Genomic DNA, 21,098 nt, shown 5'->3' with positions numbered 1-21,098 from the left:
GGAGGTTGGAAAGAAAGCTTTTTATTTGGGAAATGCTGTGGGGGGTTATTACTGAGTCAATGGAGAAGGCAAAGGGGGTCTGTGAGAGGAAATAGTATAGAAACTGGAATATCTTCAGCAAAATAATTGTAAGGCAACATTTCAGGGTAGTTTAATTTCCTACTGCATTTTAATGACCAATACAGAAGATATAAAAATGTCATTTACAGAGAAACTCCAACATTTTGTTTCCCTGGTTATTCTAATACATCAAATGGGACATACAGTATGATTTTTTTAAAAATATTTTCACCAAACACTGTAATCAATCTTTCATGCTACAGACCTGTGTAGTTACTGCTTGTCACACACTCCAAACAGATGTGCATAGGAGTTAAGCAGGAAGAAAACTCTGTTCTTTTCCCTCTGATAACAAGGCAGGAAAGCTTTACAAAGTCCATCATTAGACATTTTCCCATTCTGTTTGACCAGTTTTTAACTGAAAGTTACAGTGTTTCCATTCCCAGGCACTGAGGTGGTACTGATGAGGACACATGAGGGATTGTTGGGGTTTTAGGAGGTGAGGGATAGTTTCTTAATCCACAAGCTTCTTTTGCCTCTGTTCATCCCCTAGAACCAGACCCATGCCCTCCAAGTGAGGTCAGGAGGCATGTGCTGGGCAAGGCAGGGCAACAGCCTCTGCCCTAGCTCAGCCTGTTCTCCAGGTGTGGAAGGGATGGTGGACCAGGGCTGCCCCCTGAGATAACGGCCCCTCCCCCTGCAGGCACATCTGACTCATCTCACACAGCCTCCTCTTCCTCCAAAATCAGCTGATGCGGCCCCTGTGGGGACCTGCTGCTAGTAACATCGCAAACGCAGAATCTGGCTTCTCAGCAAGGACTTCAGGCTTATCAAACTCGACCACCTGAAAGTCAGAGAAGAAGAGCTGAAATTGTCAGAAAATATCCACCTGCCATAAAGCCCAAACCACTGAAGCCTCTGGAGAGGTGAGGCCAAATTCCTGCACCTTCCCATTTTCCATGACCAGGACGCGGTCACAGTTGAGGACCGTGTTGAGGCGGTGGGCAATGGTCAACACTGTGCAGTCTCTGAAGGCATCTTTGATGGTGCTCTGAACAAGCGTGTCGGTCTTAGAGTCCATGGAGGCAGTGGCTTCATCAAGCAGAATGATCTGTCAAGGAAGGAATGCTGTGAATGTCACACCAAGCCAAAGCTATACCTAGAGGCAAACTTATACTCTTAGCTCAATTTATTAAAAAAAAAGAGGGGGGGGGGCGCTGAAAAGTAATGAGCTAATTATCCATCTCAGAAAGCTAGAAAAATAACAAGAGAATAAAAGTCATATCATACCACCCTCATCTTCCTCAGAGAGACTTGGTGGAGAAATAAGATTGTGTATTCTTTACTCCCCTTTTTATGAGCGGTTTATTCTAATCCCACAAACCAGTAGGAAGAAATGCCCCATGATCTTTGTCTACTGTGCTACATGAGTCAGCATGAGATATAATAACAGTACTTGTATGTTTCCTACTGCTGCTATAACAAATTAGCACAAATTAGAGCCTCAAAACAACATGCATTTATTACCTTACAGTTCTGGAGGTCAGAAGTCCTGAAGTCAAGGTATTATCAGGACTGCATTTTTTGCAGGCTCAAGAGAAGAAATGGTTTTCTTGCCTTTTCCAGCCTCTAGAGGCTGCCTGTATTCCTCGGCTCATAGCCCCTTCCTGGCATCATCACTTCCACCATCACATTTCTTCTTTCTTTGTGACGCTCTTGCCCGCCCTCCCCCACCCCACAAAGACACTGGGCCCACCAAGGTAATCCAGGATAATCTCTGCATCGTAAGATCCTTGACTTAATCGCATCTGCAAAGCCCCTTTGTCCCAGGTAAGGTAACATGTTCACAGATTCTGGGTATCAGGACACGGGCATCTTGCGGGGAGGGGAATGCATATTCTGCCTGCCACAGTGCTGGTTTGCAAGTCAGAGGGTTTGAGTTCGGCTCCAACTCTGCTTGACTTTGGCTAAATTACCTGACTTCCCCAAGGCTCCATGTCTTTGTCTGTAAAAGGGGGCTACACCTTATGATGAGTACGCAGTGCAGGGACAGCACGTGGACCACTCAGCACTGTGTAGCTCCGCGGTCAGCACTGCTGCATGCTGGCTCCCTCCCCTGTCGTCAGCACACGTAGGGAGCACACACGACGGGTTACACTTCAACCAGGGTTCAGAGGATGGCGCTTCTAAAGCAGCAGCAATCCTTTCCTTGCAATCAGTAAGCAACGATGGCTAGGTCACTAGGAAAGATGAGTATAAATCTTACAGTCCTTACATCCCGGCACTCTGAAGGCCTTCTTTAGTATCCCGAGGACTGTTTATCAGGTCTCAGCATTCGTCAGGGACAAAGGGAAAAAGTTGAGAGGCAGACTTCTCAAACCCAAACTGCTTAGGAGGACAGAGAGAATACCTCAGCAAGACTTCCTGGGGAAAGGCCCAGGGGAGGCAGGCACTATTGCTGTAAATGGCTGTTATTTTTCAATTATTCCCCCTCACAACTTTGTCATAAGAAAAAGTGATCGGTTTTCAAATGGCCCAATTGCTCTCTCTTTGCTGAAAGACGAATGCAAGGCTCTATCTCCTAGATTGAGCGGCGCTGCAGGAAATATCCAAAATTTGACCAATCCATTTTCCGCGCTGTTTCCTTACTTTTGAATTACGGAGAAGCGCTCGGGCCATACAAAGCAGCTGACGTTCCCCTACTGAGAAGTTTTCTCCATTCTCTGTGACTTCTGCCTGTAATTTTCCCGGGAGTTTCATTATCTGTAAAACACAGAGGACGCCCTGTTCGTGCTGATGATCTATAAAATCGTCCTGTGCCCTCTGTATTGACTGGCCCCTTTCTCTTGCATTTATCAGCTGGCTTTGTTTTACTGCGGAAAAGAAAGTGCCAAACAACAATCATTTCAATATTGCGAACAGGCACCAGGGAAGGACCAAGGAGTAGGCAGTCATTAATAATTTAAAATCACACTGTGATTCACAGAACCCCACGGACACCTTGCCAAAAGAGTACAAATGGTGCACAGATGGCTCCGGAGAAACACAAACAAGTGTAAATGGTTTCCAGGATCCCTATTTCCATGGATAAAATAGAGATGGGATGGTGTTTTCTGGTCATCAAGGAAGGGTAAGACAGGGTCTGATTTACCTAGCATGACAAGTCAAAGTGGCTTTGGGAGATTCTCATCTTGGTACCAAGTCTTGGGAAAAAATTCCCTCTGGGCTGCAGAGGTGGCCACGCTCACCTGCTGACCCCAGATGCAGCTCTTACAGGACGAGGTCCCATCTCACAGATGGTTCATTCCATGCCACGCCCCCTCACCTTCCCAGAGCTTATCTGTTTCAATAAGCAAATGAGGCTATTGGCAGAGCAGTAGGGCACTTCATCTGCTCTAGAGTCAGATGGGTTTGGGGTCAAGTACCATTCTGCCACTCATGCCTGACTACCCTGAGTCTTAATGTCTGCATCTCTAAAAGTGGGGGTAGGGGATTCCCTGGTGGCACCGTGGTTAAGAATTTGCCTGCCAATGCAGGGGACACAGGTTTGATCCCTGGACCGGGAAGATTCCACATGCCATGGAGCAACTAAGCCCATGCGCCACAACTACTGAGCCTGTGCTCTGGAGCCCGCACTCTGCAACAAGAGAAGCCACCACAATGACAAGCCCGTGCACCACAACAAAGAGTAGCCCCTGCTCACCGCAACTAGAGAAAGCCCACGCACAGCAATGAAGACCAAATTCAGCCAATACATAAATAATTTTAAAAATAATAAAAATAAAATAAAAGTCGGGGTAGGAGTACCAACCTCAGAGGGCTGTTATCAGGACCAACAGAGATAATGGATGTAGCGCTCTTGACTGAATCATTGCAGTGGCCTAATAAACACTATCTATTGTGGCTTTTAATAAGGAGTAATAAGGATTGACATGTGTGGTGCCAACAAACAACTGGCCAAATGTAAACCTGGGCCAGGTATCTGGGGGCACTGGTGCTGGGAAGCAGACGTATCCCGGACAGCTCCAGAGACCTACTGTGTCTTTCATGAATGTTCTCTCCAGAACCTGCCAGAGCATCTCATCGCTGTGACTCTCAAAGGGATCCAAGTTGTACCTGCAATGAAGGAAAGGAGAGGAAGCTGAGTTTCTGAGGATGAGAGGATGGGAGAGCACGTTTTCCACAGCATGAAAGGGAGAGCAGGAGGTGGTGTGTGATGACGCTGTGGCAACAGGCGCAGTGCTTCACCCAGGACGGTGGTCCATGAAACACCAACCTCAGGCCTAGAGACCGAGGACCCATGACTCTGAGATGGAGCAGAGACCTCCAAGGCGGGCAGACCACTAACTCTGCCAAGAGATAGGACTGAGCGAGGCCCTGGGGAGACGCATTTGGTCCTCTCCGTGGCCGTGTGCAGCAGAGTGGATCTGACCTTATGCAAATTCTTTGCAGAGAGATTGGGCAAGCAATTCCACCTGCCAGTGTGTTCACTCTGCCTTCAGAGGCAAGAGCTTTATCTGCAGGGCCTCGCAGAGGGTGAGCATCTCACGTGCAGGGTGTGAGTCTAGCATTTCAAGACACAGAATGTCCTTTTCATACAACACTCAGTACAGCCCTCTACTTCATCTGGTGCTCAATGGGGGAAATGTCCCTCTTGTTAGAGGGGCAGCCACTGTGCTGGACTAAATGAGAAACTGTGGTTTTCTCCTTGTGCCTTGACGACAGATCTTGAGCCCTATAAAAGCTGCAACCTTGCTGTTCTTGGACTTGAGCAGCTCCTGTTCACTTCTTAGTGGGAAGGAATTGATGTACTTCCCAAAGGATGGCTACATGCATAGAATAACCATTTATTTTATTGTGCAAACTGGGGTAATTTAGGGAGTGGACATTGCTAAACCTGATAGGGTGCTGAGACAGGCATAAACCAGGGCTCTCCAGGGCCAGGTGGGATGTCTGCTCGCCCTGCACATAAGCATCTTGCTTATTTGTAATGTAGTTTATAAAACACAAGTAATGCTCAGGGCTCTGGTCCTCAGCTCCTCCCAAGGCTCATGAGCATCTCAGGACGTGGCTTCCCTCAGATAGAACAGCCACGGCATGGGCGCTTCACAAAGCTTTTGTTGGTCTGATCACTATCCAAAAATAGGGATGCACAACGATCAAAAAACAGCTACCTTACTGTACCTACAAACAGGACAGGATCCTGGGGGATCACAGTCAGCTTGGTTCTGAGGTCTTCCAAACCAATCGTGCAGATATCCACGCCGTCGATGAGGATCGTGCCACCGGCGGGCTCCACCAGGCGAAACAAGGCCATTCCTAAGGATGACTTGCCTGGGAACAATAAATGCGACAGCAGCACGTCAAACATCAGTTTGTATTCCATCACATCTGAGTATCTGTCTAATCAAGGGAACTTTAATGCAATGAAAATGCATTAAATGAAAATGGCACCACGCAGACAGAAACCCCGCTCTGCAGTGGCACTCGGCTGCCTTCACACGGTTCACCTGCCCATCCCTGCAGTGCCTGTTAACACAGGACTCATCCTCTGGGCCTCGTCTCACCAGAATGATGCTCATTTAATTAATTCTAAAGCTGATGCGTGTTTACTTCCAACTCCACACACCCATTCAACCTGAAATCCTAATGTACGGCAAAGAGATTTCAGGGAAAGAACAACCAATCTGCCACACAGACACATCACCCTCTGTTGTGATTTAACGACCATGCCCAGTGGAAATGCAAAGAAAACAACCTGAAAGAAACACAGTCAGAGCTTGTCCTCACCAGAACCTGTTCTTCCAACAATCCCAACTGTCTGCCCACTTTGGATGTTCAAGTTCAGCCCGTTGAGAACGAGGGGAGTGTTGTCTCTGTATCTCATCTGATAGTCTCTGAATGTTATCTCCCCACAGCTGGGCCAGTCTTGGGGACAGGTCTCCACTTTGAGGGGGTGAGTGCATTCAGGAACACAGGTCTGAAAAGCAGAATGACAAATGATGGGTTAATAGTCTATTTGCTTTTCCATTCATTTCATTCATTCACTCACACAATTCTAGGTACTGGTATTCATGGTGGTGAACTGGACCAATCAGGACACTGCACTCCAGAAACTCACATGGCAGTGGGGAAGTCAGATAATAAACAAAAAAAGAAATGGAAATGAAGACAATAAAATAGAGTATTGTAATGGAATACACAATGTGTGTGGTGGAAGGGTAGGAGGAGTAAAAATTACTTAAGTGTTGAGGAAGACATCTGTGGGGATGTGACATTCAAGCTGAGACCTGGAATGCTGAGAAGATGGCAGCTATAGGAAGATTCATTCCAGGCAGAGCAGACAGCTAGTGCAAAGGCCCTGAGGCCAGAATAAGTGTGGAGATTTAGGAATAGAAAGAAAAGTCACGTGGCTGGAGCTTAGTGAACAGAGGGATGTATGACTATAGGGGGCAGATCCTACTGGGCCTTGTGAGCCTGGGCAAGTGTCAGCAGTGTGACCTTGAAGCTGTGTGACAAATCCAGACCAAGCCTTGAGATCTGCAGAATTCAATCAGATACAATTTCATTATCTGCAAGAGTCACTGTGGTGTTAGAAGGAGGATGATGACAACAGCACAGGGCGTCAAGTTCAGAGTTACATGGAAAAGGAATTAAAGTTTCGTATGGGCCCAAGAAAAGCAAAGTCTAATCAAGAAGTAAAGCAACTTGACTGCATTATAAGACGAACCCCTCCTCTGTAGTATAAAGTCCCTGTTCACCAGGAGAAATAGGGCTCCCACGTTCCCCATTAGGGTGGCTGATCAGCCCAAATCGCTGGTCGATAGGCAACCACAATCAGCTAAGGAAATAACTGTATTCCTAGACAGTGAGTATTTTTAACCCTTAAAAGATTTAGAATTAGTAATAATATGTAAGAGAAGCAAAATCGTAACAGTAATATTTTTAGTTTATGGAATCTGCATAGTTGGTGTTTTAAGTATTCATAATGTTAATAAGTTTCAGGCCGTGATTCTAATTTAAAATGTATAATTGAATAACTTATTTTAACATGGTTTTAAGTTTAAGAACTTACTGTTTATTTACAGCATTGGGATTGTTATGGGAACTTAAAACTCACCATATTTATAAGTTTAATTTATTAGATTTATATAACCTCAGGAAGGTTTGTTTGCTGTCAGATTATCGAGGTACTTAAAAAGGAAATGGAATGCATTAAATTTTAAAATGCAGTTTAAAATGTTTTAAAGTGTTTAATTAAGTTTGTAAATAGGGCCAAATGCTGTTCAAAGGCCCTTAAGAGTGATTGCTTGAATTGGCGAGATTATTTTTCAAAGAATAGCAGGATTTGTAAGGTGAGCATAAACACTGTTAAAGAAGAGTTAGACTGGTTTTTATCAATTTACAATTTAGTCAATCAAATATTAATTTTTAGAAACTAAAGTAAGCCACTGAATCCTCTTCGCTGTGTACAGAGACCACCCTTGAGAAAATTTTTTTAAAAAGAAGCTCTCCTTCCACATCAAGGCCTTTAGACTAAATATATTACTATTTACAATAGTAAACATATGGGTTTTAAGAAAAGGGGTTGTGGTCCGATTTCAGTTTTTACAAAGATCCCTCTCACGTGTAAAAAGATCAAATGCCTACATTCTGCCGGAGTTAGCTGGCTCCTCCTCCTGCACTGATTTCTTACCGAAATGTACTCCCTGAGCAGCTCCACGGAGGTGAACTTGGCCTGGGTCTCTGTCCCCGTTCGCACGCACACTTGGAGCAGCCCACTCAGCTGTGGGGGGGTTGGGGGGAGACAAGCCGCCATAGTTAGAGCCCTTTCTGCCTTCCGGGGCAGCCTGTGAGTCACCCCTCCCGTCTCTCCAGGACCACACAGAAAGTAGGCCTGCATTCCCAGCCAAGCACCCGGATGTAAAGACAGGCCTGTTGGGGTGCTTTGCCTTTAAACACTTCCTTTGTATTTAGAAACAAATGGTAATTACATTCTCCCTGGTACTCCAGATGGTCAGAGTCATCCCACCTCTCAGGCACAAGCTTCTTGGTTGGAGCGGTGGGGAACTGCTGTGAGGGGAAATTCTCCCAGGGCCTCCTCACTGCTGGGAACCCACCCCTTGAGGCCACCTGGCGGGGTCCTGCACCTCTGTGCCCTCGCTGAGTACCCCACCTGTAGCCTGGAAGCACCACAGGTCTCAGGAGTGGAAGAAAACCATCGAGCCCATGTGTTGCTTTGGACATGAGAAAATCTAGACTTGGATGGTGGCCTGCTAAGGTCACCCACCTGAGGCCAGGATCGCCCAGAAGCCAGTACTGAGGTTTGAGGGCAAGCAGCATATTAAGGCAGGTTGAATGGTGGTCCCACCAAACATAGTCCACATCCAAATCCCTGGGACCTGTGAATGTTACCTCATTAGGAAAAGAGACGGTCTTGCAGTTGGGATTAAGCTGGGTGGGCCCTAAATCCAACAAGTGCCCACGTGAGAGACAGAGGAGGAGGAGACTGGAGTGACGCAGCTACAAGCCCAGGAAGCCAACAGCCACAAGATGCTGCAAGGGGCACGGAACAGACACTTCCCTAGAGCCTTCAGAGGGAGGGAACGTGGCCCCACTGACACCTTGATTCTAGGCTTCTGACAGATCGATTCTCTTGCAGATTCTCCTAGAACTGCAAGAGAATGAATTGCTCTGGCCTGAAGCCAGTAGTTTATGGTGATTTGTTCCAGCAGCCCTAGGAAACAGCTCCAGGAGGTGGACGCAAAAAGTCCCAGTAGGAGCTGGGAGGAGTGAGGCCTAGGGGAGGAGAGTCTGGAAAGGCTTCATTGTGGGCAACTGACGCACAACCCCTCTGGGGGTCCTGGGAGTCCACACGGAACACACCTGAGTCGTCCCAAGGATGCTTCTCCATCTCCACTAACTCCCTGCAGGCATTGCTGGGGCGCCCCCGCTGGGAGGACCCCCCAACACCACACGTGCAGCCTGCCTCGGCCTTGGACTGAGCACCTTCCCTCCGCAGCAGGAGGCCCCCTGGCCTGCCCCGGAAGAGGCGGCCACCAGCAGCACCTGTCTCAGTTGCATGGTGGGCTGGTGCGCTGGAGGCAGGACCAAGTCTTCCTCACTAGGTGAGCAGTGACGGGGGCCAGCACGCGTGGGGGCTGTTTTCCCAGGAGTGAATGTGATAGACAAGACCCCTGCACTCACCGGGCCTGCATTCTGGTGGGCCAGCAGGATGAGACAGGGGCAATTTCAAGAAAGCCTAAGAATGTCAGTTACACCGGATGGTGTGAAAGAGAGGCTGGGGCTGGGCTGGGGAGTTACCTTAGTTGGGTGGTGAAGAGGACGGTGTGCGCTGAGGCATTTATGAAGAGAAGCCTGCCAGGCAAACTCTGGGTAGCAGCAAGCGGCCTTAGCAGGAAGGAGTCAGTGTCCAGACCCTCCAGACGGGAGCGCATCCAGACCCTCCAAGAACCCCCCTCGGCGGCCCCCTCTTGCTGCCTCCCAGCTTCACACACGCCACTGGCTTCCCGCTTCTCTTAGACCAGTGGCTCTCAGCCAGGCTGATTAGGCACCAACCCGCGCCCCGCCCCCGGGGCCCCAGACATTTGGCAATGTCTGGAGACATTTTACATTGTCACAGCCTTGGAGTTGGGAGATTCTATTGGCATCTCCCGGTTAGAGATCAGGAAGGCTGCTGACATCCTGCAGTGCACAGAACAGCCCCTCCCCAAAAGGATTATCCAGCCCAAATGTGCACAGCGGTGCAGGTGGGAAAGCCTTTCTTAGAATACGGGCAACACCCCTGCTCACTTCTGATGGAGCCCTGCCGACCCCTCAGATCGCGTTCTCCACCACCCTGCTCAGGCCACAGGAGCTTCTGCGTTCCCCAAAGGCACGGAGCTCCTGTCTACCCTCAGCCTTCCCTGGCCCCTCAGCCTGAAGCACTTTTCTCTCCGTCTTCCTTGGCTCCTTCTTTATCAAATTCAGGTATCAGCTTGCAAGTCACCTCCCGGCAGAGGCCTCCCCTGACTATACTGGGTCTCATGCTGCCTCCCCACTGACAGTCAATTACCCTGCTTCATTATCTTCCCAACAGTTCAGCGATTTCTGAAGTCTTCTTATTTATTTACTTGCACACTTATTTCTTCCATCCCACTTTATATCCCTTTACATCCCACTAGAATGTAAGCTTCATGAGTACATGGACTTGTCCAGCTTGTTCACTGCTGAACCCACAGCAGCGGGCGTGGTTCCGGGCCCCGGCAGGTGCTCAGCGGACATCTGAGTGAGTGAATGAATGAAGCCTGCTCTTGAGAAGGGCATATACGTATTTTGTTTAATTCAAGGGTATCATCTCCTCAAGGCCCCAGGCAGCCCTCCACGGGGTTAGAATTCCCTCGTCAGCACAGTGCTGGCCCCATGAAGTGCTTGTTCTGTTCCGTGATGTTATGTGATGTTACTTTGCACTCACTTTCTGCTCTGTGGGACTTCACACCAATTCCTCATCTATCTAGGGAGTCTCCTCTTCTCAGGGGAAGCTCTGTCGGTTGGGTTTTCTGTCTTCTCCAAAGGGGCCTAATGCTCACTAAAGCCCCACAGCCCGCGGGAGGAGAAACATCCCCTAGATTTCCACGTGTGCAAATTCTCCAGCCTCACAGGAACGTTTGCAAACAATCTCATAGGAAGCCGGTGGCATCTCCCAAGAGCATAACCTCAGTTGAGGAAAGTTGTTTCACTTGGACCAAGTAAGGGAATCTATTCAACATCATCTGTTTAATATTTTACTAGGCAACAAAAAATAAAATCTTCCCTCCATGAGGGAAACTGCCTATCTAAGGAAAACTCATTTCCCTCACTTAACATTGAGTCCTGAGCATATATTTTTGTTCCTCCTTCTTTCCAAAATACCATTAAAATGTTAGTAGAGAGATTTCAAAAAGGAATAGACCGTTAACAGCAAGGGGTTGGGGAAGAGACATCATTGAATGAGAGAGTTATAAATTTCCGGACGATGGAAAGAGGATGCAAGCCTTTGATAGGATGGAAGCAGAGTGTTCTGCATGGGTTTCCAGAGCCTTCTGTCCGGCAGAATTCAGAGAGGCTCCAGGTAGAAGGGGCCCACAAAGAGGCAGACTGAGATGGTTGTATAGACAGTTACTCCTGTTGGACCCATTTCTTCCCCCTTCTCATCTTCCTCCCAACCAGAGGTAGCTGGACACTTTATCCTTAGGCCAACACACACCCACACATACACACCCCCACACACACATTTCCCTAAAGAAATTGAATAAACAACTTGGGGATAAACAGGGCTCCCAGATTAGTATCCTAGATAAAACCTCTTTAAATCTAGCCTTTGGGTTCCTCATGGCCAGCTCCCTGGCTGCTTTCCTGAAGTGAAGCCAGCCTGTGGAAATGTCCAACACACCCATCCCCAGTTATAAAACCTCCCATCAGGAGAGACCTAGCAAAGCATATACAAAGGCAGAGGAAACCCTGAAAATCCAACCCAGCCTATCATCCTTAAACACAAATGGATCAAAAGACATATGAACCAAACCAATGGCATGAAAGAGCATGAACCAGATAAACAAACAAAGAAACAAAAAACCTGACCCTGGAAAAAAACAGGTATCAGTCAAAGAAGAGAGGAAAGTTTAAGAAAGGTGAGTAGCTCTAATTAATACCCTCAGAGAGATTAAAAATATGTTGCATCCATTTAGAAATGATTCTCTTAAAAATTCAGAGACTAAGAACGAGTTTGTGGAAATTAAGTACATGAACATATGATCGCCAAACTTCAAATTCAAAAGAATGGCCAAAAGACAAGAACATGGAAACTTTGAGAAGAAAGAAAAGCAAGATTGAGGCAAAAAATCCAATATTCAACCAAAATGAGTCATAGAAAAAGAAAACAAAGGGAAAAGAGACAAGGAAATTATTGAGAGGAGAAAAAGGAATAAAGGAGGGAAAGAAGAAAATTTTCCACTTGAAGAGAGATTTGACTTTATTCTGTTCCCAGCCTTGAACAGAGTAAAGGGAAAGAGACCCCCACTCAGGCTCATTGTCCTGGAATCTCAGAGCACTGAGGGTAGGGACTGCATCAGAACAGCTTCCAAAGAGAGAAACGTAAGGCATGTATCAAGGAGCAGATGCAGACTCAGATGGGTATTAGACCCAGACGACCTGGGTTCAAATCCTGGCTCTCCATGTAGCTGATTCACTCTGTTGTACAGCAGAAACTAACACAACATTGTAAAGCAGTTATATGCCAATAAAGACGTATTAAAAAAAAATCCTGGCTCTCACACTTTCAGGTGTGTGATCCTGGCAAGTCTTTCTGGACCTCAGTCTCCTCATCTGTAAAATGGGGATTATGGCATCCCTACCACATGTTACTGTGGGGATAAATAAGTTAATTTATGTAAAGGACTTACCACAGTGCCAAAAATGGCACTTGCTACCCTATTATCATTATTATTCCCTATTATTGTTATTTTCAAAAGAAAACCACCCAAGCAGTGAAAAAGTAATTATTTGTCATGGTCACCATGGTTGTCCCTCCAGCATTCCTTTCCCTCTCTCCATTGTGGGGCAGCTGTGTGAATTGGGGGTAGAATGGAGTGTGGCTCCATCCTTTGCCCTAAGCCAATCATCCCAATCCCATCAAGCCACAAATTCATTCTGGGATGCCTAAATTAATCCAGTAAAAGTAATGCACAGGGCTCTTATTCAGTGGTTGGGGCAGGAAATGCTTTCCTCCTGCTTTCTTTCAGCATAGCCTCCAAAGGCTGCCAGTTATCATTGTACAACCATGAAAAAAGTCATCACAGGAGGAGGACAAAGCCAGGGGCCATGATCCAACTGTGCCTGAAGCCCATACAACTGCTAGACCTTTTAATGATAGGAGCCACTGAGCTCTCTTTATAATTTAAACCCATTTGAGTTGGATTTTCTGTTATGTCCACCCTACGTCAGAGCCTCCAGGCCAAGCCCAGCCTTACACTAGGTGTTACCTGGATGATGTAAGACAATGACAAGCCTTTGGATGAAGCACTGATTGAAGAGAAACTCAGGGTCACCAACATAGCCACAATGAAGGTGACGATGTTCATGAGGACATCCATTCTTAGAGCAAACCACCTGAGAGCACAGTTAAAGTATAGCAGGTGGCTGCAGTTTTCATCATTTAGCATCTTAAACCTAAAATTAAGAAATCAGACAAAACAGGAGGTCAGGTTGTACTTTCATAGACTTAGGGTTAGGGCTACTGGAGAAATAGGGTGAGAGGAACTTTTAATCAAGGCCCAATGCATTATTACATAGGAAAATCTCGTTGATACCAAGATGAGTATATATCCATATTCTTTAAAATCTGCCTCTTAGGCATCTTTGATTTGCATGTATTTTGAGAAATCCCACGCGGCAGTAGAGTATGGTGTTAAGTGGGCTCTTTCTGTCTTTCCCAGAACTGGCAATTGGAAGCTCCAGCTGAGAACAAAAGGGGCTGAGAACCTCACACTTTACCTTCAAAGGACCCCTGTCTTGGAGGCAGCCACCCCTCAAACGCCCGGTGGAAATGAGCGTTGACCCTTTGATCTATAAAGGGTGGGAGGTGGAGGAGATCTCAATGTTTGTGATGGCAGAGGAAGGAGAGGAGAGTGCTGGATTGGTTCCCCTTCCCGGTTCAGAGAAAGAAGAGTCAAGGCAGTTGCTTATAAAGCTGGAGAAAAGAAGAGAAAGCTGACATCTTGTACCCCTGCTGCGTGTCCCCTGAGCCAAAGAGGAGAAAGAGCACAGGGCAGAGCGACACAGAGATGACACCCCTGAGGGATGAAGGCAAGACCCACACCTGGAGTTCCTTGGTCTCCAGATGTAAGGAAGGTGGGTCCTGCCCATTCTTGCAGTTCCTAGAGGTGGGGGGTGCAGAGGGAAGACGGCATGTGGGGCTGCAGTCTTGATGCGACACTGATCAGCATGAGGCAAGAGGCCCCACATCAAAGGAAGGCAGTGTAAGGCTGCCAGGTGGAGCTCAGGGGAGGACCCAGCAGAGCCTGCCCATCGGCAGTGCCCAGCAGAGCGGCTGGGGACCTGGGTCCTGATGGGAGCTCTCCCCTGCCACGCCTCATCTTCCTGGGGAGCGGGACCAGCAGAAACGAGCCGTAGAGAGGAGAATGACCCGGACAGGGTGGTCACCTTAGGGTGTGTCCTTCCCCACCTCCATCCTCCTGCACCAGGCTCAGAGAAAAGGGAGAGGGTGTTTTAAAGACAGACAGGGTGCTTCCCAACAGCGACCCTGCCCCCTCACCCAGCACATACAGCAGCATAGCATGGTGGCTCCAAGCCTCTGAGTGGACGGGGGGCTGTGACTTTGTACACTCAAGACCGAAGTTTTAACTGGACTGAGCTAACCATTGACCAGAAGAGACATCAATCACAATTGCCACTGAAGGTTCCCCTGACTTACTGGGAAAGCGGCTTCATCAGAACAACTGGTAGAAATTCTTAGAAAAAAATAAAACCTTTCGACGTTTAAACCCCTAAAGAGCTGAGATTCCTCCGTTGGCACGTCATGACGTCCTCGGGCATGGCTGCTCCGTCCTGTCTTAAACCTCCTCAAAGGATTCCATCTGGAAGCCCCTCTGACCACCCAGGCTGGGCCCTGTAGCACCCTCCTCTCTGTTTCCACTCCAACTTAGTTTTCCCAGAGCTCAGTTAAAATATTCTTTCAAATATGTCGCTATAAAGCCTACAAATTCAAGTGACAGCTTAAGTGACTTAGGAATCATCTGCGGTCTTATCTGTGTGGTTGGCTAGGTTGTGCAGAAACAGAATCACTGGCTGTGATCAAATTGGAATTTGACCTCAAACCTTTTTTTAGTGCTGTAGCATTTTCGTCTGGTCGCAAAAGCAATACAAGTCAGAAGCCTAAGCCATCTGGAAAGCCCACGACAGGAAAAAATTTAAAAGAGGGGAGAGCCCATCAACGCTGTGGGGCTCAGCTCTCCGATAGGATCGTCCCGGAAACCTTGGGGGAGAATCTGCAGGAAGACAAGGTTTGAATCTGTTCTCTTTGTTGTGAGTTGATGAATGGCCCGTGACCAAGACCCTAGAAGGGTGGATGTGTGATGCAGGACTCTTGACAGATGATGTTCAGGCTAGCTGCTGACTCAGCTAAAGACAGGCTGGGATGCCAGGTCTACACGGAGATCGTGGGTGGTGGGGAAAGACAGATGTAAACTTTGAAGTGTGTATTAGGTTTCTAAGGAAGGAAAGGATGTGGGTGGAAAAGGACATCTATGTGGCAGAGACGCTATAGGTTCGCCAAACTCCATTTTCTTTTCCTCCTATGGCCACAGCTGGACTACATTTCTCAGCCTCCTTTGCAGTTGGGTGTGCCCATGTGACTGAAATCTGGCCAATGAGTGTGCAGAAATGATGAGTATCTTGACTGGGGTCCTCTACCCACATCTCTCTTATCTTCCAGTTAGACCAGAGAATCCTGGAGAGGTCTCCAAGGCCCTCAGGATGGAAACACCCACGTAGAGAGAGACTGTGTACCTGAGTGTGGAGCAGAATCCTCTACCCTGCCCCATGGACCCTCATTCAGTTGTGACTTGAGGAAGAATAAACACGTGTTGTGTTAAGCCCCTAAAATTTGGAGTTGTTTGTTACCACAGTGAGCCTACTGTGATTGATACACAGTGATTACATGTGATTACACAGTGTTTTAAAAGTTTGGAGCTGGAGTACTCCAGAGAAATTTATTAATCTAGTCCCGACATTTTAAAAAGAAGAAAACTGGTCCATCTACTAAGTGAGATGCAATGTGATCTTTAAAAATGACTTTACAAGGAATATATAATAACATGCAAAATGCTATTTAAAAATAAAACAGACCAAAATAAAGATCTTTAAAATTAAAAATAAATAAAATTAAATTAAAATAAAACAGGACAAAAATTATCATAAATACTTCAGAAATTAAAAAAAAGAAAAGACTGGAAGAAAATACACAAAAATATTAAGATTTGGCTTGGGGACCTTTGGGTGATTTTTTTTTTTTTCTGTTTTTTCCTATTTTTCTGCATTGAACACATTTTGCTTTTAGAGAGAAAAAATAAAACATGTAAAACCCCACAGTGATGTTGTCACTGGATAAGTTCAAGTCTTTGGGGGCCCCGGACACTGGGGAGAAAGGCCTAGCGTGTGAGAGGCTCCTCCTCTTTTCTGCGGCCCTGCATCTACGGTCAGGCCCTGCAGCCCAGACTTTCCTCCCAGAGCCAGAGCAGCGCTTGTTCCCGGGCTTCCCACAGGCTGGCGGGGAGCAGAAGCCCTGGGCAGAGCCAGCCCAGGACTCACTTGTTGATGCAGTTGTCCCTCTTGCCATAGGCGTGGATGGTTCCCAGGCCTTGCATGGACGAGGTGACGTGGGAGAACCAGGGGGACCGGCTGATGTTCTCCACCTTCTTGAGCTCCTGGACTCCTCCATGGAAAATGCTGCAGGGAAACCAAGAGTGGCCAAGAGGGCCCCACCTGGAACCTCCCAGTGCTCCCCTCACCTCACACAAATCCAACTAGGTGCTCAAGACAAAGTCTAAGGCAGACAGCGCCCTCTAACTAGGGAGGAGGGGCTGGCCCACCATTCTCCTCTGGGGGTGGGGGGACATCCCTGTGTGTGAGGGTGGGGATCTCAGAGACTCGAGCCACTCCTTCCTATGGTCTCAGTTCTAAAGGCTTCTTATAGCATGAGAGTGTCTCACTGCACAAGTTGTGACTCTAGTCTTTGAAGACTAGAGTTTTTCACACAGTGCAGCCCCTAAATACAAGCCAAGCACTTTTGGGTTCCCAACCAAAGGAAAAGGGACCTGTGCCAATTCTGGAGGAAAATCTGGATCTGGTGTGTCAACTGCCAATGCATGCTCTTCTAAAGTAATTTTCGAAGGTAATTTTGAACAACATTTGAATATTGTCTCCTCAGGAGCTGACTTTAACACTAAACCCTCCACAGGATGTAACTCCTCCAGGGCCCAGCGAATGTGAGCCGCTGCGCTCGGCACGCAGCTGACCTGTGACAACGAATCTGAGCTGGCCTCCAGACTCGGCTGACACTAATCCAGGGGAAGGGAAGGGAAACCTCATTAGTTTAGAGCTCATTCAGTCTGGATCAGCCTGATCTGGCCTGTCTTGTAGCAAGAAGCAGCGGTGCAGGGCAGAGAAAAACTTTTTGTTACGTAAATCAACAGCACAGAGGGGAGAACAGACATGAACAATGGTCAGACAGACACCGATCACAAAAATGAACACCAGCCCAAGGAAACCATTTTAAGAAGTGGCACCCAGGGCTTGTTATGTTTATAAAGGACTTACAGAAATTATTTTGGTCATCACCATACACGCTTGAGGCTGGACACTGAGGCTCGTGTGTCCCTTCTCAGTCAGCAAGCAGGCAGTGGGAGACTGATGTGAGAGCCCAGCTCCCCCAGCTCCCAGGGTACACATGCTAGTTCCCATGGCGACGCCAGCTTCAGCCAAGGATGTGGAGTCAGCCTCTCCACCAATGCATCCCTACACTCACATTTCCTGCTGTCTGCTGGCATCATCCTTGGACTTGATCCACAAACTTGAAACATCCAGAACCAAACCAGTAATCTTGATCACCCCCAACTGCGTCTCCTCCTGTATCACTCATATCGGTCTTCACATCGCTCCCCATCTTGGACTCATCCTTGGCCACTCCCATCCCCCAACTCCAGGGGACTATCTGGAATCCACCTCTCTTTTGTGCCCGGCCTGCTGCTGCCTATGTCTCATTTCTCACTCAGACTCTACACGGCAAGAGTCTCCAATCCTATAGCCCTGTCCTGATCTTTCTGTAGCTTCATCCATCCTGCACACTGTGGCCAAAGCAATATTTCTAAAACTAGGCTCTGAGCATGATGTCCCTGTTTACAGCTGGACATGGGTCCAGGATTTGTGGGATGAATCCTTGCCATCTGGGGGACCCTCTTCAAGACCCTCCATGTCTAGCCCAGGGCTGCGCACATCTAAGAACATAATAAACATTTTGTTGAGTTTTATAGAAACTCAATGTTTGTATAACATTGTGTCCCATTTCTCATTTACAAGACACTTACAGTCTCCTAGTCTCATTTGATCCTGGCCAGAGGCCCCCTGGAACAGGTGAGGCACATGTTTCGGTGATAACCACTTTAGAGATGAGGAGACTGAGGCCTGCAGTGTTCCTCCGACTTCTCCAAGGTCCTCCAGCTAGTTTTGCAGCAGAGCTGGGACTCTGGTGCAAATTTCATCTGATTTCCAATCCTTGGCCTTCACACAGTACCCACCAGGCTGCCTGCTGAGGACTCCAGCTCACTCAGGGACAGGGAGGAGCTGGGTTTCCTGGAAGGCTGGGACCAGTGCTGCCCTTCCGCTCTTCCCCAGGGTGGCTGAGAAGGTAGGCACAGGGAACCCCGGTACCAAGCAGCCAAGGCCTTTCTCTTACCACGTCAGTGGTCAGGTGGGGCTATTTCTCAAAGCTCAGAGAGACTGAGGACTGGTCTCCTCTCTCCTCCAGCAGCAGGAATGGCAGAGGCGTGTGGTTAAGAACATAACGGCAGGCAGACAGCAGCAGCGGTCTCTAGTTCCCTGGCTTGGGACCAGTGAGTTAATCTCCCAACCATATCCACCTCTCAGCATTGCTCTGAGGCTCAAATGCCAGATGTACGCCGAGCACTTAGCACAGCACCAAAAATCTACGTGTTCCACCATTCAGAGAAGACGGCAGGACTCAGTACCACCAGCTACTATGCGGTCACTGCATGCGATTAACCAAATACGCATAGGTTTCGTGTGCTCCTTTTTCAATAGTGCATCGACCTACCGTAAAAGAACGAAGAAGCCTACAGCCAGGCCAGCCAGGACTAAAAGAACAGCAGGAAACACAGCAGCCAATATCATGAGAATAAACAGCACCATAAAAAACTGCTGCAGAAAGTTCTCCGCGTGAAATGGCAGCCTCACATCCAGCTCGTCCATATCCTTGGAAAAACGGTTCATTAGCCTGCCAGTGGGAGTCGTGTCAAAGAAGCTCATCGGGCTCTCCAGGATCTGCGGGAGACGAGGGTGGAGGGGCATGTTTGGTGACCCCACCCCACTCCCTGGGCGGCGGTCCCTGGGGCTGGTCTCACGAGCCAGGCCTGAGCGTTTTCCCGGGTGCAACACAACATGACAGGCCACCCTGGGAAAGTGAGGATGCGGGCCCTTCTTGTGGCCAGCATGGTCGAGAGTGGCCGTGGGAGGGATTTAACCTCTGTGGAGGAGGGAAGGATTTTGTGCCCCAGGGCAATAAAAAGCCAAGTTCCGCTGTCTGTGTGGGCCACCCCTGCGTGCTCTGGCCAGGGCCCTCCGTGGCAGGAGTAGCGTGAGGAGATGCCCTCTGGGCCTGCGCACATCTGCTCCAGGGCAGTGTCCTCAGGGAGAACCTCCTGACTACCCTCACCTTCACGCCCAGCCCTGCCTGGGCCTGTGACGCCCCCACAGCAACATGGAGTTTTCCTTTGCCGTTGATAATTAGATATTGGGACCCTTCCCAGACTCGACTGCAAGCTCCATGAGCCGTGTCCACCCCCAGAGCCCAGCACAGAGTCTGACGCGTCAGAGGTTATCAATAAACCCCAGACTGAGGTACTGGATGTGCCTGCAGCCCCTGTGGTGGGGAGCCTGTACCTTGTCAAACACGCGGTCGTGCAGTGAGGAGGATGCCATCAGTGTGGTCTTGGTGAAGGTGAAGCCTTTGGTGATACCAAACGCCAGCACGGACACCATGCTCCCTGCATACACCCACTGGTACACCCCCGGCCCAGTGTCTGCCAGCACCGTGCCGACCTCGCACGTGCTGGTGTTGCCGTGAGGCCCACACGCCACCTTGGGAGGAAAACAAGAAGCACCGAGAATTGATCAACTGTCAAGAGAATGGGGATTTTCCAGAGAATCTTTCCAGGGAGGAGAAACTAAACGGAGGTGCATAATTGCTAAGAATGAGTCAGATGGTAAAATCAAATCAGTTCCCTGTGGGGGCTCCTAAGCTTTGCATGGGTCCTCCTGCTGGGCTGCTGGGACCCCAAGGGCCCCTGGCTGATGAGGCTCAGCGACAGTCAGTGGGAAAAGTAAAGCAGACAAACCAGACCTGTATAGGGCAGCCGTCTGGGAAACCAGCTGCGCCTCAGGAGACCCGAGGTGAGGCTGGGCCAGGAAAAGCACAGAAGCAACAACACCTGGATTCCATGGGCTGGCTGAGCAACCCTTAGGCAGCCCAGACATGGCAGGGAATCATGGACCTGATGGCAGAAGCCACCAGGCCTTTAGGGAGACTCAGGAGCTGCTCTGTACGATGGGCCAGACCCAGGGCCCCCTTCCTGCCTTTTCTCAGGGTGCACCTAAGAGGGCACTGGTCTACTGCCCTGGAGTCCCCAGTGGGGAGGAGAGAGCCTGATGATCCAAGTGTGCTGGGAGGATTCAGAGATCACACTTGGCTCCATCCTGCCCAAGGAGAACACACGTTTTTGCCTGCATTTCTGGGGGGAGGCCATCTCCTCCTCCCGAGAAATTGGCAGTTTTGTCTTTCTCTGAGCTGTGTGCTAAAAGTCAAGACTGCCTTTGGGGAGCAAATAAGCATCTTTCTTCTAAATGCCATTTTGCCGGTTACCGCAATAGCGGAAGGGTAAACCAGAGGTTGTGCCTGATGGATGAACATCCATAAACGCGCAAGCATCCCTGGAGAGCTAATTCACCAGAGGACCAGCCTGAAGGGGAGGCTTCGCATGCCCTGCGCTGTGCCTGCGGTGTCTGGGGGTGGGCTAACGCGTGGGTCAGCCGTCATCACTGCTGCCCAACTAGCATGCCCCTGGCCTACTGGGGAAGCACCACGCATGGCGGGGGCTCCACGCTGACTCACACCTTGGGCCCTCCAAGGAAAGGGCTCTTCATGAGCAAGCAAGGATCTGGGGGGGATGGTCCAGAGATGGCTCTCTTTC

At 48.7% G+C, this 21,098-nt stretch overlaps 1 protein-coding gene across 1 annotated transcript in view; it reads right to left on the bottom strand.

Moving 5' to 3' along the window:
• Positions 1–805: 805 nt before the first annotated feature.
• LOC130838060 (ATP-binding cassette sub-family C member 12-like) overlaps positions 806–21,098 on the bottom strand; it is a 32,755-nt gene continuing 12,462 nt past the window's right edge. Inside the window, exons 8-17 of the mRNA XM_057710835.1 lie at positions 19,792–19,989; positions 18,947–19,173; positions 16,426–16,563; positions 13,080–13,266; positions 7,757–7,846; positions 5,851–6,040; positions 5,249–5,394; positions 2,710–2,823; positions 1,007–1,171; positions 806–904 (exon numbers count right to left, since the gene is read on the bottom strand). Coding sequence (XP_057566818.1) covers positions 806–904; positions 1,007–1,171; positions 2,710–2,823; positions 5,249–5,394; positions 5,851–6,040; positions 7,757–7,846; positions 13,080–13,266; positions 16,426–16,563; positions 18,947–19,173; positions 19,792–19,989 — 1,554 coding nt within the window. The remainder of the gene's footprint in view (positions 905–1,006; positions 1,172–2,709; positions 2,824–5,248; positions 5,395–5,850; positions 6,041–7,756; positions 7,847–13,079; positions 13,267–16,425; positions 16,564–18,946; positions 19,174–19,791; positions 19,990–21,098) is intronic.

The sequence above is a fragment of the Hippopotamus amphibius genome, chromosome 16 (genome assembly GCF_030028045.1).
Source record: "Hippopotamus amphibius kiboko isolate mHipAmp2 chromosome 16, mHipAmp2.hap2, whole genome shotgun sequence".
Lineage (NCBI taxonomy): Eukaryota > Metazoa > Chordata > Mammalia > Artiodactyla > Hippopotamidae > Hippopotamus > Hippopotamus amphibius.
This window is presented reverse-complemented; position numbering and strand designations above follow the sequence as displayed.